This window comes from Lathyrus oleraceus, chromosome 5, assembly GCF_024323335.1.
Source record: "Lathyrus oleraceus cultivar Zhongwan6 chromosome 5, CAAS_Psat_ZW6_1.0, whole genome shotgun sequence".
Taxonomy (NCBI): Eukaryota; Viridiplantae; Streptophyta; class Magnoliopsida; order Fabales; family Fabaceae; genus Lathyrus; species Lathyrus oleraceus.
This window is the reverse complement of record NC_066583.1, coordinates 628,564,540-628,581,984: the sequence shown is the minus strand read 5'-3', so window position 1 is coordinate 628,581,984 and position 17,445 is coordinate 628,564,540. Positions and strand designations below refer to the sequence as shown.

General features: G+C 34.9%; 1 protein-coding gene across 1 annotated transcript; it reads left to right on the top strand.

Annotated features, from left to right (window-relative positions):
• Window positions 1–14,159: 14,159 nt before the first annotated feature.
• On the top strand, window positions 14,160–15,895 carry LOC127087309 (uncharacterized). Its single transcript, XM_051028192.1, has one exon. The coding sequence runs from the start codon at window positions 14,318–14,320 to the stop codon at window positions 15,608–15,610; it is 1,293 nt and encodes a 430-aa protein (XP_050884149.1). The 5' UTR covers window positions 14,160–14,317; the 3' UTR covers window positions 15,611–15,895.
• Window positions 15,896–17,445: the final 1,550 nt, after the last annotated feature.

The following is a 17,445-nucleotide window of genomic DNA, read 5'->3' as shown; positions in this document are numbered from 1 at the left end:
GTATCAAATAATTTTATTCATGCAGAAGCACATGTATCTTACTAGTTTTCTCCAATAAATATTTTGTAGCCCTTGAGACTGTTTTTAGGATTACTGACGGACTCTACAAACCAACACGAGTTTTTTCAGCATGTTTTTGTCTTCACTCACACATTTTTCGAGAAACTTCTTAGATGATCACCCACTCAAATAATACTCAAAGTCAAACACGCTTAATTATGGAGATCTTATTTGCTAAGATGCATCTTTTTTTTCGGTAGACTAACAAATAAGAACTTCATTGTTAAGCATGCTGGCTTGACTTGGAGTAGTATTTAGATGGGTGACCTTCTAAAAAATTTCTCAGAAAGCGTGTAAGTGAGGATAAAAACATGTTGAAAAGACACGCATTAATTTATGTGGTTAGTCGGTAATCCTTAAAGCAGTCTGAAGCGTTACAAAGTTTATAGGTTTGACTCATTTAATTGTTAAATCTATGAGTGGCAAACGGGTATGCTCGTACCGTAAAAGCCCGCAAAAAAACAGGGTGAGGTAGAGCGGGCATATTTAAGGGTGTGAGCCAAAAACCTTAGCTCGCCCTGCAAAAAAGTGAAGGCGGAGCGGGCCGGTCCGCGGGCATTTCAAATTTTAAACCTAAAAATGCAAAAATTTATGTTAATACTCATATCTGCAAAAGCCCGCATATAAAAATGGGGCGGAACGAGGTAAACATGTTAGAGGGTGCAGGCCTAAAACCTTAGTCCGCCCCGAACAAAAGTGTGGGCAAAACAGGCATGCCCAACGGGCCATACTCGTTTTTCCATCCCTAGCTAACTCACATCCCTTTAATTCTAATATTGAGATATAATATAATCCAAGTTGTATGTGGCTCAAACCCAAAGATAATTAGGGTTTAGGATTGTTATATTTGTTACTTAGTAGTCAAGTCATGTAGTTGTATATAAATAAATACTTTATAATTCAGTTTTGTATCACAATCATCATTCAATAATACAATCTTTATTTCCTTATTCTCTCTCTCTCTTTCTCTCCTCACTAAAATTTCCTCACGCACTAACAAATTGGTATATATAGCTCTTCTTATATTCTAGATCGTGTTTTCAAGAATCACACATCAGTGATCGTGTTTTCGGGATCGTGGGTTGTTAATCAATCGTTGCAAAGATGAATGGTACTAATGGCATTCTGAATTCTCTTCCAATTCTTGATGGCAAGAATTGGATCCGATTGAGAAAATAGATGCAATATTTATTTGGCTTTCATGAAACCCTTGAAGACAAGAATAAGACATTCAAGACCATGATTAGTTCGACTGAAGTACAATGTCTAAAAACTGTTGTCGACCATAAGAATAGTTGGTTGTGGTATTTGAGGTTTGGACACCTGAACTTTCAATCACTCAATCAACCTATTACTCAAGATATTGTAACGGGCACACCAAGTCTAGAGATGCCCGACAAACTCTGTGAAGGTTGTCTAGTCGAAAAGCAATCCAGAAAGTCTTTCGTTTCAGCTATGCTAAAGAGATCCTCATGCATACTCGAATTGTACATTCAGATGTATGTGGCCCTTTTGAAGAGCATACCATTGGTGGAAACAGTTTTTTTTGTCGATGAGTTTATGAGAAAGTTGTGGATCTATGTGATCAAGCGAAATGATGAAGTATTCAAAATCTTAAAGACATTCAAGATGCTTGTCAAAAACTAGAGTGAGAAGACATCAAAGTGATGCGAACATATGGAGGTGGAGAATACATATCCAAGATGTTTGAAGTGTTTTGTGCAGCAAATGGTATTGATCATGAGGTAGTTACTCCTTACACGCCTCAACATAATGGAATAGCATAAATAAGGTACATGACCATATTGAATATGGCGAGATATATGTTGAAGCAGAAGAATTTGCCAAAATCCTTATGGGTGAAGTTGTTTCCACTGTTGTTTATATTCCGAACAGGTGCCCTACTAAGAAGTTGAAGAACAAGGTTCCTGAAGAAGTTTGGAGTGGCAAATGACCATTAGTGAGTCATATGAAGGTGTTTGACTATATGTGTTACAAGCATGCTCTTGATGCTACAATAAGGAAGCTTGCTGACAAGAGTGAACCTATCATTCTAGTAGGATATCATAAAATTGGTGCATACAGGTTGTTCAATCCAACTATTCAGAAGATTGTGATGAGTCGAGATATTGTGATTGATGAAAACTCTTCATGGAATTGGAATTCTAGTGATGCATTTGGCAAGCCATTGATGAGATATGATTTTGATGAAGCAAGTGATGATGTCGAAGACAAATATATTTCAGCCGAAATCAAAGTAATTGCTGACATGCCCGACACAATCAAAGTCGAAGATGGTATAACTAGTACTACTCAAAGACCTCAAATAACTAGATCTCGCCCAACAATACTTCAAGATTATGAAGTGAGTGGTGATGATGAAGTCACGCCAGATGGAGAATTAGTTCATTTTGCCTTACTTGCAGCTGTTAAACCAATCAACTATAGCGAAGCCTTAAATGATAAACAGTGGAAGTCAGTTATGGTCGAAGAGTTATAAGCAATCGAAAGAAATAACATATGGGAGTTTGTTGAATTGCCAATAAATACAAAAGCTATCGAAGTGAAGTGGGTATTCAAGTTAAAGAACAATGTTAATGGGTCGATAGCCAAACATAAAGCGACATTGGTAGTTCGAGGCTTTATCCAGAGAGAAGGAGTTGACTACTTTGAAGTATACGCACTAGTAGCAAGATCGGAGACTATTCGATTAGTCGTCACCTTGGCATGCAATCATATGTGAAATGAACAATTTTAAGTGCTCCTCTAGATGAAGAGGTATATGTCACACAACCTCCTAGGTTTGTGATTCATGAGGAAACAAGGAAAGTATACAAGTTGCACAAAGAGCTTTATACTCTCAAGCAGACACCTAGGGCATGTACCAAGAAGATTGAATCATACTTAGTCGAATTTGGATTCATCAAATGAAAATCTGAGTATGGTGTCTATGTTCAGGTTGTGGCATAAAATATAACAATCATATACTTATATGTCGATGACTTGTTTGTAACTAGAAATAGCTTGGAGAACCTGTCAAAGTTCAAAGAGTTGATGAAGAAAGAGTTTGAAATGTCGGATATGGGAAAGTTGTTGTACTTCCTAGGCATAGAATTTCAAATATCGAAGTAAGGTATGGTGTTACATCAAAGAAAGTATGTCAAAGAGATACTCGAGATATTTCGGATGGATGATTCGACTCCTTCATTTTCACATGTCAAACCAAATTTGAAGTTAGAGAAGACTGGAGAGGAAGACAAAGTCTATGCAACTTTGTTCAAACAAATTGTAGAATCTATGAGATATGTGTGCAACACTCGACCTGATATAGGTTTCTCAAGTCGGATTTGTGAGCAGATACATGAGTGAACCAAGGGTGTCACGCATTAAGGCTGCAAGAGTAATCCTAAGTTACTTAAAAGGATAGATAAACTATGGAATTCTATTTCGGCGGGACTCTGAAAGAAAATAAGCTATGGTTACTTGATATTCAAATGTTGATTGGTGTGGAGATAAGGAAGACCGAAGAAGCACACCTGGTTATTTCTTTCAAGTATTTGGCGCCCCAATCTCATGGAGCTCGAGAAAGTAACTTGTGATGGCATTATCATCGTGAGGCTGAATATATAACAGGATCATATGCCTTTTGTCAAGCAATTTAGATCAGATATGTGCTTATAGAAATGGTAGTCGGAGTAAAGAAACCCATGGTGTTGCAAATCACAACAAGTTAACCATAAATCTTGCGAAGAATCCAGTTTTGCATGGAAGGAGTAAGCACATCAAAGCTAGGTTTCCTTTCTTAAGGGAGAAGGTAAATCTAGGTGAACTTGAAGTAAGGAATTTCTCAAGTGAAGCATAGTTGGCTGATGCTTTCACCAAAGGATTGAAGATCGACGAATTTTTGAATTTGAGAAAGAAATTAGGAATAGTTCATATCAACTATAATTAGCATTTGTTCGATAACTTGGATTATATGGGGGTATGTTGAGATATAATATAATCCAAGTTGTGTATAGCCCAAGACCAAAGATAATTATGGTTTAGGGTTGTTATATTTGTTTCTTAGTAGTCAAGTCATGTAGTTGTATATAAATATATACTTTGTAATTTAGTTTTGTATCATAAACATCACTCAATAATACAATCCTTATTTCTTTATTTTCTCTCTCTTTCTCTCCTCACTTAAAGTTCCTCACGCACTAACAAATTGGTATCTAGAACTCTGGTTAGATTCTTGGTCGTGTTTTCAAGAATCACACGTGAGTGAGCATGCTTCCGGGATCATGGGTTGTTAATCAATCGCTGCAAAGATGAATGTTAGTAACAGCATTCCGAATTCTCTTCTAATTCTTGACGGCAAGAATTGAATATGATGGAGAAAACATATGCAATATCTGTTTGGCTTTCATGAAACCTTTAAGTAGTTACTAATGGTGTCCCTGAGCTTATTGAGAACGCAACTGATGCTCAGAGAATCACGATCAAGGAGGCCAAGAAGAAAGATTGCAAGGATACATATTGCATTCAAGCAGTGGTAGATACGACAGATTTCGACAAGATCTCTCATGTTGAATCAGCAAAGGAGACATGGGATATTCTTGTCAAGTACTATGAAGGAGGTGAGAAAGTAAAATTTGTCAAATTGCGGTCTTTGCGACAGTCGTATGAATTACTGCAGATGGGAAAAGATGAAAAGATTGCAGGCTATGTGTCGAAGGTGCAGAATCTCATCCATCTCATGAAGGGATGTGGTGAAACCCTAAATGATAAGATGATAGTTGAGAAGATAACATGTATGATGACCTCATACTTTGATGAATTTATCGTAGCTATTCAAGAATCAAACAATCTTGAAACCATGAAATTAGAAGAATTGGTTGGTTCGTTGGAGGCACATGAGATTAGGATTATTGAAATGAAATGAGTTTAAGATTCGATACAAGCACTGCAGGCTCAGGCTTGGAAGAATCATGATGGTTCAAACAAGTTCAAAGGCAAAGGAGACAACACTCGAAGCAAGAAGTTTTTATAGAACCTTCAAAAGTAGAAGGTTGATGGTAGGCCTTCTGAATCCTTGAAAAGAGGAGGAGGAAAACCATATCAGAAAGTCAAAGAGAAAAAAGGTGCGTAGTGCTATAACTGTGAAAAGTGGGGTCACTTAGCCAAGCATTGTTGGTACAAGTACAATAAATACAAAAAAGCAACAAAAGTCAATGAGGGATGAGTGAACCTTGCACGCCAAGATTCAAATGATTCTGAAGATATGGCGGTTATGGATGCAGTTGCAGATAACCATGTCAACTCCAAGATTTGGTTCCTCCACTCGGGCTCCTATAATCAGATGATTGGTCAAAAAGTGTGGTTAGCAGGTTTCGACTCGTCTAAGAAGGGCAAGGTCAAACTTGCTGATAATAACTCATTGGAAGCAGAAGGTACTAGCGATATAGTAATTCAAAGGAGAAATGGAAGAAAAGCTATTATCAAATATATACTCTATGTACCTGGAATGAAGTACAATTTGATAAGTATTGGACAACTGGTCAAAAAAGATTTCTCAGTGGTTATGAAAGACGGAGCCTAGGAACTGTTCGACGCTCAGAATAATTTGGTCTTGAAATCTCCTTTGTCAAAGAAAAGGATATTCAAAACCATGATCAGTTCGACTGAAGTACAATGTCGAAAAACCATTGTCGGCCACAAGAATAGTTGGTTATGGCATTTATGTTTGGACATCTGAACTTCCAATCACTCAATCAACTTATTGCTCAATATATGGTAACTGGCATACCAAGTCTAGAGATGCCCGACAAACTCTATGAAGGTGGTCTACTCTAAAAGCAACCCAGAAATTCTTTTGTTTTGACTATGTTAATGAGATCCTCCTGCACACTCAAACTTGTACATTCAAATGTATGTGGATCTTTTGGAGAGCATACCATTGGTGGAAACATGTATTTTTTTTCCGTTTGTCGATGATTTTAGTCGAAAGTTATGGATCTCTGTGATCAAGCGAAAGGATAAAGTATTCTAAATCTTTAAGATATTCAAGATGATTTTAGAAAACCAGAGTGAGAAGAAGATAAAAGTTTTGCAAACAGATGGAGGTGGCGAATACACATCCAAGATGTTTGAAGTGTTTTATGCAGAATATGGTATTGGTCATGAGGTAACTTCTCCTTACACGCCTCAACATAATGGAATAGTAGAAAGAAGGAACATGGCCATATTGGACATGGTGAGAAATATGTTGAAGCAGAAGAGTTTGATAAAATCCTTATGGGTTGAAGTTGTTTCCACTGTTGTTTATATTTTGAATAGGTGCTCTACCAAGAAGTTGAAGAACAAGGTTCTTGTAGAAGTTTGGAATGGAAAACGACCATTAGTGAGTCATATGAAGGTGTTTAACTCTATATGATACAAGCATGTTCCTGATGCTAGAAGAAGGAAGCTTTATGACAAGAGAGAACCTATGATTCTGGTAGGATATCATAAAACTGGTGCATACATGTTGTGTACTCCAATTATTAGAAGATTGTGATAAGTCGATATGATTGATGAAAACTTTGTTTAGAATTGGAATTCTAGTTATGCAATTGACAAACCATTGGTGATCTATGATTTAGGTGAAGCAAGTAATGATATCGAAGTCAAAGATATTCAAGTCAAAGTCGAAGAAGTTACTGGTATGCACGACACAGTCAAATTCGAAGATGGTGTAGCTAGTACTAGTCAAAGACCTCAAAGAACTAGATCTCACCCAGCAAGACTTCAAGACTATGAAGTGAATGGTGATGATGAAGTCACAACAGATGGCGAACTAGTTCATTTCGCCTTACTTGCAAGTGTTAAACCAATTAACTATAGTGAATCCTTAAATGATAAATAGTGGAAGTCAGTTATGGTCGAAGATTTGTAAGCAATCGAAAGAAATAACACATGGGAGTTTGTTGAATTGCCAACACATACAAAAGTTATCAAAGTGAAGTGGATCTTCAATTTAAAGTACAATGTTTATGGGTCGATAGCAAGACATAACGCGACATTGGTAGCTCAAGGCTTTCTTTAGAGAGAAAGAGTTAACTACTCTGAAGTATACACACTAGTAGCAAGATTGGAGACTATTCGACTAGTCGTCGCCTTGGCCATGCAATCAGGTGTGAAATCATCATTTTTGAATGCTCCTCTAGATGAAGAGGTATATGTCACACAACCTCCTAGGTTTGTTATTCATGAGGAAGCAAGCAAAGTATACAAGTTGCGCAAAATGTTTTATGCTCTCAAGCAGGCACCTAGGGCATGGAACAAGAAGATCGAATCATACTTGGTCGAATTGGGATTCATCATATGCAAATATGAATATGGTGTCTATGTTCAGGTTGTGGCATAATATATAATAATCATATGCTTATATGTTGATGACTTGTTAGTAACTAGAAATAGCTTGAAGAACCCGTCGAAGTTCAAAGAGCTGGTGAAGAAGGAATTTGAAATGTCAGATCCGGGAAAGTTGTCGTACTTCCTAGGCATGGAATTTCAAATTTCGAAGCAAGGTATGGTGCTAAATCAAAGAAAGTATGTAAAAGAGATACTCAAGAGATTCTGGATGGATGATTCGACTACTACATCTTCACATGTCGAACCGAATTTGAAGTTAGAAAAGCATGGAGAGGAAGACAAAGTCGATGCAAATTTGTTCAAACAAATTGTCAAATCTCTGAGATATGTGTGAAATAGTCAACCTGATATAGGTTTCTCAAGTTGGATTTGTGAGCAGATACATGAGTGAACCAAGGGTGTCACACATGAAGGCTGCAAGAAGAATCCTGAGATACTTAAAAGAATTGATAAACTAAGGAATTCTATTTTGACGAGACTCTGAAAGCAAAGAAGCTATGGTTACTTGATATTTAGATACTGATTGGTGTGGAGATAATGAAGATCGAAGAAGCACAACTGGTTATTTCTTTCAAATATTTGGTGTCTCAATCTCATGGTGCTCGTGAAAGCAATATATGGTGGCATTGTCATCGTGAGGCTGAATATATAGCAGGATCATATGTTGTTTGTCAAGGAACTTGGATCATATATGTGTTTTAAGAAATGGAAGTCGGAGTAAAGAAACCCATGGTGTTGTAGATCGACAACAAGTTAGGCATAAATCTTGCGAAGGATCCAGTTTTGCATGGAAGAAGTAAGCACATCGAAGCTAGATTTCATTTCTTAAGGGAGAATGTAAATCGAGGTGAAGTTAAAGTAAGGCATTTCTCAAGTGAAGGGGAGTTGACCGATGTTTTCACCAAAGGATTGAAGATCGGCATATTCTTGAATTTGAGAAAGAAATTAGAAATAGTTTAGATCGACTATAATTAGCATTTGTTCGACAACTTGGATTATAAAGGGATATGTTGAGATATACTATAATTCAAGTTGTGTGTGGCTCAAACCTAAAGATAATTAGGGTTTAGCATTGTTATATTTGTTAATTAGTAGAAAGTCATGTCATGTAGTTGTATATAAGTAGATACTTTGTAATTCATTTTGGTATCACAGTCATCATTCAATAATACAATTCGTATTTTCTTATTCTCTATGTTTCTCTCATCACAAAAAGTACCTCATCATGCACTAACATCTAATACTTAGTCAAATTAAATTATTATTTATTAAAATACTTAAATTAAAATATATCAAATTTATAAAATAGTAAATAATAAAAAATACAATAAAAGAAAAGAAAACTAAACCTATTTTTATATAAAACTGAAATTAATGAGCTACGAGTGTGTAGGTGATGCTTTCATGAAGTTGTGATTAAGCCACATAACTATTAATTTTAGATTGGTTTCAGAATCAAATCAGCTATCATAAAAATATTATCCATTTTGTCAAATTTCAGTATATTATTACTATCAATTAATATGTTAAATATTTATATTTATTTTATTTTTAAGACATTCTTTTAACTCATTTAAGAGATCGTTTTCTCATTCAATTAATATTGTTATTTTGTTCATATCTTCGTCACCGTAACTCTGATTTATGTGAAATCAACGCCAAAACGACAGGCTTGAACGCAAGTGATATTTTCATAAAGTTTGAATTATGTTTTGGGGTCATTTTCTCCTACCTAATTTTGAAATTGGTTTTTTTAATATATTTTAATATCGTATTTTTAAATATTTGTTCATAAATGATCGAAAACAAATGAAGGATGAGGAGAAAATTTTACATGTAGACTCGAATCAATATGTAGCAGCATGATAAAGATATGATCTTACTCCGGGTGATTTTTAAATGCGGCTTGGAAGAAAAATATTTAAGGTAAGGATACTTCCCCATCCTGATTATAATGAAAGTAATAGTTAGATATTATAGAATAAAACCATATAATGCATAATTATCCTGAAGAAATAATTGAAATATAATTATATTCAATAGAAATATTAGTTTTAAATATTGTGTTTTTGGGTATGATGATGTGAGGTGGATAAAATTTTAGTTGTTTATGATTTTTATTATTGTGTGTTTGTGATGTGAATCAAATGAATTGTCCTAGTCGATTATGTTTGAAGATGAATGGTTGTGAAATAAACTTTAAAATGATTTGCTTTAATGATATGCGTCTTTTTTCTTTGTGGCGGATTATCTTTGTGACAATTTATATCCAGATCATTTAGATTTAGGAGCATGCATATTCAAACGTAAAGATATTTTTAAAATGATATTTTTTTTTGTGAATTTTATTTCTTTTAAGCTGTTATGTTTTGTATAATTTATTTTATAATACCGTATTGTTTGTTTTGTTTGACGTGATCGCTGAGAGAAATTTGAGTTTTTCTCATACTCATTTGTTGTATTTTTAATTACACATCTTTCCTTACTTGTAAGTATAATTTTATATTAAAAATAAATTATAGCATTTTTTAAAAAATAAATGTAGTTTTTTTAAGTAATGTCTTGGATCGAAAGGTGTTGCCCATTTCAATTTCAATATTATACATTTTTAAAGGAGCCATGCTAGATTAAGAAATGTGAACCATTATGCTTCAACCATGATATCGTTGCTCATTCTTATCCTTAATTAGAAGGCATCTAAGTGATTTTAGGGTCGTCAGACCAATTTTTGTCTTGTCCGACTTTCTTTTTGGCATGATGAACTTTCCCCTCGACAATATTCACTAGAATTATTTCCCTATAAAAAGAAAATATAATAACGTTAGATAAAAGAAGTAGTTTATCGTAAAACGCCTAAGTATAATTAAATTTACGCAAGTATTCATCAGATCTCTTCTCTCAATCATTACGACGGTCAAGTTCCACTAGCTCCCGAGAGTTCATAATGATGAACGCTTCAAACACCTCCATAACCTCCCTCTCTGTAATGGTCAGATAATCCTCATTGAATCCACTTCTAGCCACAAGATTGTTGGTTCAGTACAAGGGGAAGCGATAGTTTCCATATTCCTTGAATATCACCATGAATATGTTGTCTCCTCCTTTCACCCTTACAGACTAATATCTAGATTTTTAAAGTTATTCAAAGTTATTCGAGTGAGAGGTAAAGATGACTCTCTGCAGTAGGGCGCCCAGGGTCACCTAACCTCCTTTGGATATCGACTTAGTACCGTAAAAGGAAAAGAATACTCATATGGTAGGCGCGATCTCCAGGCGGACACGTATGATATTAAACGCCTTGATGAAAGTCCACTTGTTGGGCGATATCTAGGATGGAGCAACGTTCATGGTTGTCAGGATCCCATACTCGAAAAGCGTGAAAGGAAACATCATCCCTAATTCATGATTAATAGGGAGATGCAGGTAGAAGAATTCGTCTGAGGTGCTATTATGGATGGCCAAGTTAGCATGTTCATCTTCAAAACAGGGCTCCAAATTACATCTGTCTCGTCACCCGTTCCTGACAAGTTAATGTATTTGTGATAGAAATTCACATTTCCTGTTTGGTAAAGGTAGTCTCATGATTTCAACTCCAAGGAATTTTGAGCAGCTAGGCACCATCAGTGATCCTGAAGTTCTTAAGAAAGCATATGGGAAAAGGGGTCATTATCACTACTGGAATTAGAATTACTCTAATAACTACCAAACATCCATATTTCGAAAAGTTTGTAGCCGATTGTCCCGCCGGGTTGCCTAGTGTTCCTCATACAATATTCCCACATCTCTATATGCTCCCAAGTGGTAGAGAGTTCAACTACATTACCCCTTTCATCTAAATCTATAATAATCATCATTTTTTAAGGAAAAAAAAGGAAAGCATACGGAAAAACTTAATACGTGTGCTTATGATGACGAAAGATGGAAGGTGACAAGAAACTTGAAGAAGCTTGAGGAGAGACTCATGTTTAGGAAGTATGGGAAAGTTGAAGTAAGTGTGATAAACCCCAATTTCCTAGATCTTATAGGATATCATTGTCTTGGCATAAGTACACGCCAACAATTGGTTAGTGGAGAACTCAACGACTCAAGACTCACACGTGCATATAATCAACGATTCAAAATAGTCGTGTCTTTTAAAATAAATGTTAGCATGCCTAAGAACTAAATGTTGCATGTGCGTCCCCAAACAACATTTGAAGGAATCGCCTCAAAGCACCACTTGCGGGACTCACCCTAAGAACCGCTTAGGGAACTCGTCCCGTGCAATTCTCGAAGGATTCATTACCATAGACTTCACGAAGACCATTGTCTGTTTAAGTTAATCTTTTCACCTTTCCCATGTCTCGTGCTTGTGAGATTGTGGACTGGAATAACTTTATTGGGCCTAGAGAGAAACAACCCAAAGGGCCAAGAAAGAATTGGGAGGGTGTCACCACTAGTCGCCTGGTTGTGACGTGGGTCGTCCGATCCAAACCCATGTTCAGTGCCCGATCCATTTCGCCAACATTAGCAGGCACGGTGTTCACAAGAATGTCAGTCAAACATAGCATGATAGGAGAAAAATATTTCCCTATAATAGAGGAATAATCGGTCTCCACCTACTTCTACAAATTCATAGGGAAAGTATGAAAAACTTATTTCTTCTACCCCACTATTCGGCCCAAAAAGTCTACTATATATATTTTTGTCCCATGACTTTGAAGATCCATTCACTAATTCTAAAAATTTAGCACAAAAAGACTCTCCCTTATTATATTTAGTGATTTTTTTTATAAATTAGGTATTCTCTACGCGCAACTGCAGAGATTAATCTCTCGAGTCGGAGAGAACCACATTAGACGTCAAAACTCTCCTTCAAAAAATTTAACACGACTGCATGCTCAAGGTTGGGTTTGAACCCAAGACCTTATATTTGGTTAATTTGATAAAACTATTATTATGTAAAATGAGTCTTTTATAGGAAAAGTCTAATTATAAAAAATTATAGGAACAATCTAATTAATAACAAAAAAATGATATAAATAAGTTAAACAATAAATTTAATTATAAAATTTATTTTTATAATAAATAAATAAATATTGATTTAAAGTGAATTTGATAAAGTTATAATGTAGTCTGAAACTTCAATCAAAATCGTGTGTCCCTATGATTATTATTACTATTATGTTTGCAATTTAAAAAAAAAACATATGTCGTTGCTTATAAAAAAACGCATAAATTCTCACTTTAATTTAAAGTTAGTATCAACTCTAGAATTAATCTCAATATCAATCCATGTTATACAAGTATCCCATAACCAATTTTGTGTGTTCTGGAAGGGGTTAAAGGGTCCAAGCTTTGATTAGAAAAACCCATCCCAATTTTAGTTGATTTGATGTGTGTGGATACCATGTATAAATTAATTTAAACCTTAATCATTAAGTAATATAAAATTCTATTCTTGGTTTTCTTCAGTATTTTCCTCATTAAACATTTCAATTTCAATATTATACATTTTTAAAAGAGAGCCCCACGAATTTAAGAAATGTGAAGGTCGTGAGAGCATCATCGATAGAGTGTCGAACCATCATCATGTTCATGCATCATCCATGATATCTTTACCACATGAACTGTATCTATTAAATTTTTATCATAAATTATTGTTATCACATAAATTTTTATATAAACACTTTCATTATACCTCCTTTTCGATATAGATAATTGCACAATAGTCATTTTCATATACGAAACTTTTCAAAGTGTATTTCTTACATACAGCAGCCAAAAGATTAATTAAACCAGAAGCCAAACTCAATTATTAATTAATAATCCTTCTTAACAAAAAAAAAAATCACAAATTTTGATTGCTTGCGGCAAAAGATTAATTAAACGGAATTTAATTAATTTAATTTAATTAAACATTAGCTTGTTTTGTTTAGCATAAAGAGTAGAAAACAAGACTCAATAAGCTGTCGATAACGACATGAAACAAACATTGCCTCAACGCGTTTCCCTTCAACAAGCAATCTCATGTTTTAATACATTTCTTTATAAGCTTTTACTAATATATTTTTTCACAGAAATTTCGTTCTATTATATTATCCTTTTTTTTTAATCATTTTTCTTTCCAAGTTTATGTAATTACGTCACTCAAAATTTGTTTTAACTCTAATTTTAAGTAATATTTGATTTTCTCACGCGAGAAGCATGGTCACATCACATCACCCTACTTTAGACTATAGGACTTTATATTATATATATATGCTAATGCTAATTATAATTGATTAATTACTAACTACCGTTTTTAATACTACTATTTTTATGCAGGTCATGTTCACAAGTAAGACCTATAAATAAAAACAATACAAATTGAAAAAGATTAAAGAAGAAAAAAAATTGAAAGCATTTTTGAAGAATTTTTTTGATATTGTATTAAATAAATTTGTTGAATGATTAATTGGTCTATTATAATAATTTATTAGTTTCAAATGAATTTAGGGAACAAGTCAAGCTTATTACAAGGCTCAATTTTGACAATTTTGTAAGGCACATGGGTATGGTTTACCATAATTTTCTATTGGCCTGTCATTACCATGAAACAGCCAAAACCACCAAATTGCCAACAATTTTCAACTTATACATATTTTCATATTATTCTCATTAATTCATTTCATAATAAAATAGAATAATTGCATGTCTAAATAGATATAGATTATTTTTAAAAAATGGCAAAAACATATTATATTAAATGATTATGCCATGATTGTCATTCACATTCCACATTATATAAGGAACCAAAGAACACAAAAAAGAGAACAAAACAAAGTAACCACTCCAAAAATTATAAACCATTAGTTTCAAGTTTCAAACCAAAAGGCAAATGGAAGAAGAAGAGGAAGATATTTCTTCACCCTTCTGGCTGCAAAACAGCAGCACCAACCGCCGCCGTCTGCGCCGCTCGTACTCTATATTCCTCAGCTCCGGCACGGTTGTTATAATCCTTCTAGTAACTACACTTGCATTCATCTTAGTCATACTTCCTACATTGCACTCTTTCACTTCCCACATTTTCAAACCCAATTCTGTGAAAAAGAGTTGGGATTCTCTCAACCTTTTGCTTGTTCTCTTCGCCATATTCTGTGGCTTCCTCAGCAAAAACAACAACAACAACGAAAGTCCGCGTTCTTACGAAGATCACACCTTTTCAGATACAAACACGCGCCAAGAGTACGAGAAACCAAATCAAGAAACAGAAACACAACCACCTTCTTGGTATGAATATTCAGAAGATAGAACTCCATACAACAGGTTGAGGAGTTTCAACTCCTACCCGGATCTCAGGCAAGAGTCTTGGTGGGTAACCGGAGATGAACGGTGGCGGTTTAGCGATGATACTCGTGTTAATGGTTATAATCGTGGATTGGACTTAAACTTGAAAGAAGAAAAAGAAGAAACAAGCATCAAGAGCATTGAAGTGAACACATCTTTGAAAGGAAAGAACAAGAAGAAACTAGCTGAAACCGTTGAGAAAACAAAAAATAGCAATGCTGTAGAAAAAAAGAATAAAAAGATAAGTGCAACAAAGGATGAATATCAATCTTCAAAAGGGAAGAAGAAGAAGAAGCATAGACATAAAAGCGTTGAAAATTTTCAGAGCCTTCTGAATTCTGAACCTCCTACTACTATACCTTCTTCTTCATCTTTTGATAATTTGTTCTATTCCAAGAAAAACAAACAGAAGAAGCATAAGTCTGTTACGCCTCCGCAACACCATGTTTCATCCATGATTGTGTCAAAAAGAAAGGATAATGATTTTTCTGTGATGATCGGTAATGAGTCGCCTTTGATCTCAATACCTCCACCGCCTCCTCCGCCGCCACCTTTCAAGATGCCGGCGTGGAAGTTTAAGGTACAGGGAGACTTTGTTAGAATAGATAGTATTAGTAGTACAAGTAGTGGTTTGGCAGATATAGAGGATGATGAAGTATTGGAGATAGCAGAACCTGGAATTGATCTGTTGGTGTATCCTAATCCCAACCCAGATGTTGATAACAAAGCTGGCAGTTTCATTGAAAGCTTCAGGGCTGGTTTAAGGATGGAGAAAATGAATTTCATCAAGAATCAAGGGATAGAGGATTCTGATCTCTATAATAACCTTCATCACCAAAACTGATAACAAAAGAAGAAATTGAAAACATTGTCTCAAGTCCTTTTTAATTGTATTGTTTTCTTCAAATTCTTGCTATATACAACTCTTGATTTTTTGCAATATTAAAAATATCTTTACAAATAATATGTATTTTTATATTCATATAAAAATATACATTCTTTTGTTAGAATAGTATTATTTTATAATGTAATCATTTAGTCACCTATAGAAGAAACTCTTTCTTGATCTTCTCCTAAACAATACATTAAGCTACTGCAGAGAGCATACTTTTCTACGGCTAAGGAGGGTTAATACAAGGGAAGTTAAGTATTTTAGCCAATATTATTAGCTTAAGTCAAATTCAATCCAAATGGCCCTTTGGGGGAACGTATAGAACCCTTAACTTAAGGGCACTTTTGTTTAGTTTATTTTGTTGTAGAAATTTTGTTATGCTGTCGGATAAGGCTAGGAACACAGGTGAATGTCTTTGCAGGCCGAATTATACATGTTCGTGTTCAACTAATTCATGAAATTCCAATTTGTTGTTATCTTGAATAGGTTATACCCAAAAAAAAAACAAAAAAAAAAGAATCCTCTTTCCACCATTATCGGTGATCCATAGCAGCGGAAAAAGTCAATAATATCCTTAGCATTCGGAGATGCATTTCTGAACGCGACTATTTTTGTTATTTTCAGATCAAATTGAAGAGACACCCATTTTACATTAAAATTTAATTCGAAAATGCTTCTCCGTATGTGTAAAAAGTACGTTTGAATATGCATCTAAGTAAATACTATTTATTCAAAAGTCAGTTTTCTCAAAAGTTCTAAAAAAAATCATTTGAGAGTTGTCTCTCTCAACCATTGAAGCATCTCTTTATTACATTGAAGCATTAGTGGAGTTATTTCTCCTTCTTTCTAACATCTCATAACATAGAAGCTTCTCCTTCTTTTCAATCAATTTTATTTGGTAAGTTTTTCAAATTTTATTTTCTTTTTATGTTTTGATTTGTAGTTAGTTTTTTAGGATACATTAGTTGTTTTGGGTACTTTAGGTAGTGGTGTAAGCGGAATTGGTAGATTAGAACAACATGCAATGAGGTTATTGGGACCGTTAGGGCAGAAAATCGGTTGTTGTCATGGGAAACCATCGAAGGTTTGTACGGAGATACATCTCTGACTGGCTGGGATGTGGGGCATCTTATGTATCCCTATTCTCCTAAGCGAGTCATGCGCCAGTTTGGCTACTCGCATATTATCTTGAGACCTCCCCATGAGTTTGTTCCTCTCATCGTCCCCTGAAGAGACCTACGGGTGATACTAGATGATTTCGAGAGTCACCTAGTATCAGAGGAGTATCGTTGGGTGCTAGCTCATGTACTCGGGCTTGTATATAGGACTACTTGACATGGTTCTATAGAGTTTCACACCCTATCGTTACGTCAGACGCTCCTGGAGAACAATCTAGGTCAGCTAACCTGGAGGTACTTGATGTTCGGGATGAGCAGGCAGAAAGCGTAACAGCGGTATGTTGGTGTGTTGTGGAGATGGGTAGAGCAGCCATGGAGTCAGGAATATTTGAGGATGGAAGACCCCGGTTGCCTCTAGTGGAGCGCATGATATTTGAGTTACAAAATGTCGTTTAGTATAGACGGCGGAGGAGGCAGGTGCTTAAACATACCCAGTAGTTTATATTGAAATGTTTTTTTTTGTATTTTCAAATGTATTTTCGAATAAATGTTATGTATGAATTTTCTTGAATTTTTTTTATTAATGTATGAATTTTTACTTTCCTTTAACTTTAATATAACTTCATTTTACTTTGCTTTTACTTTGATTTTACGTTAATATAAATGGGT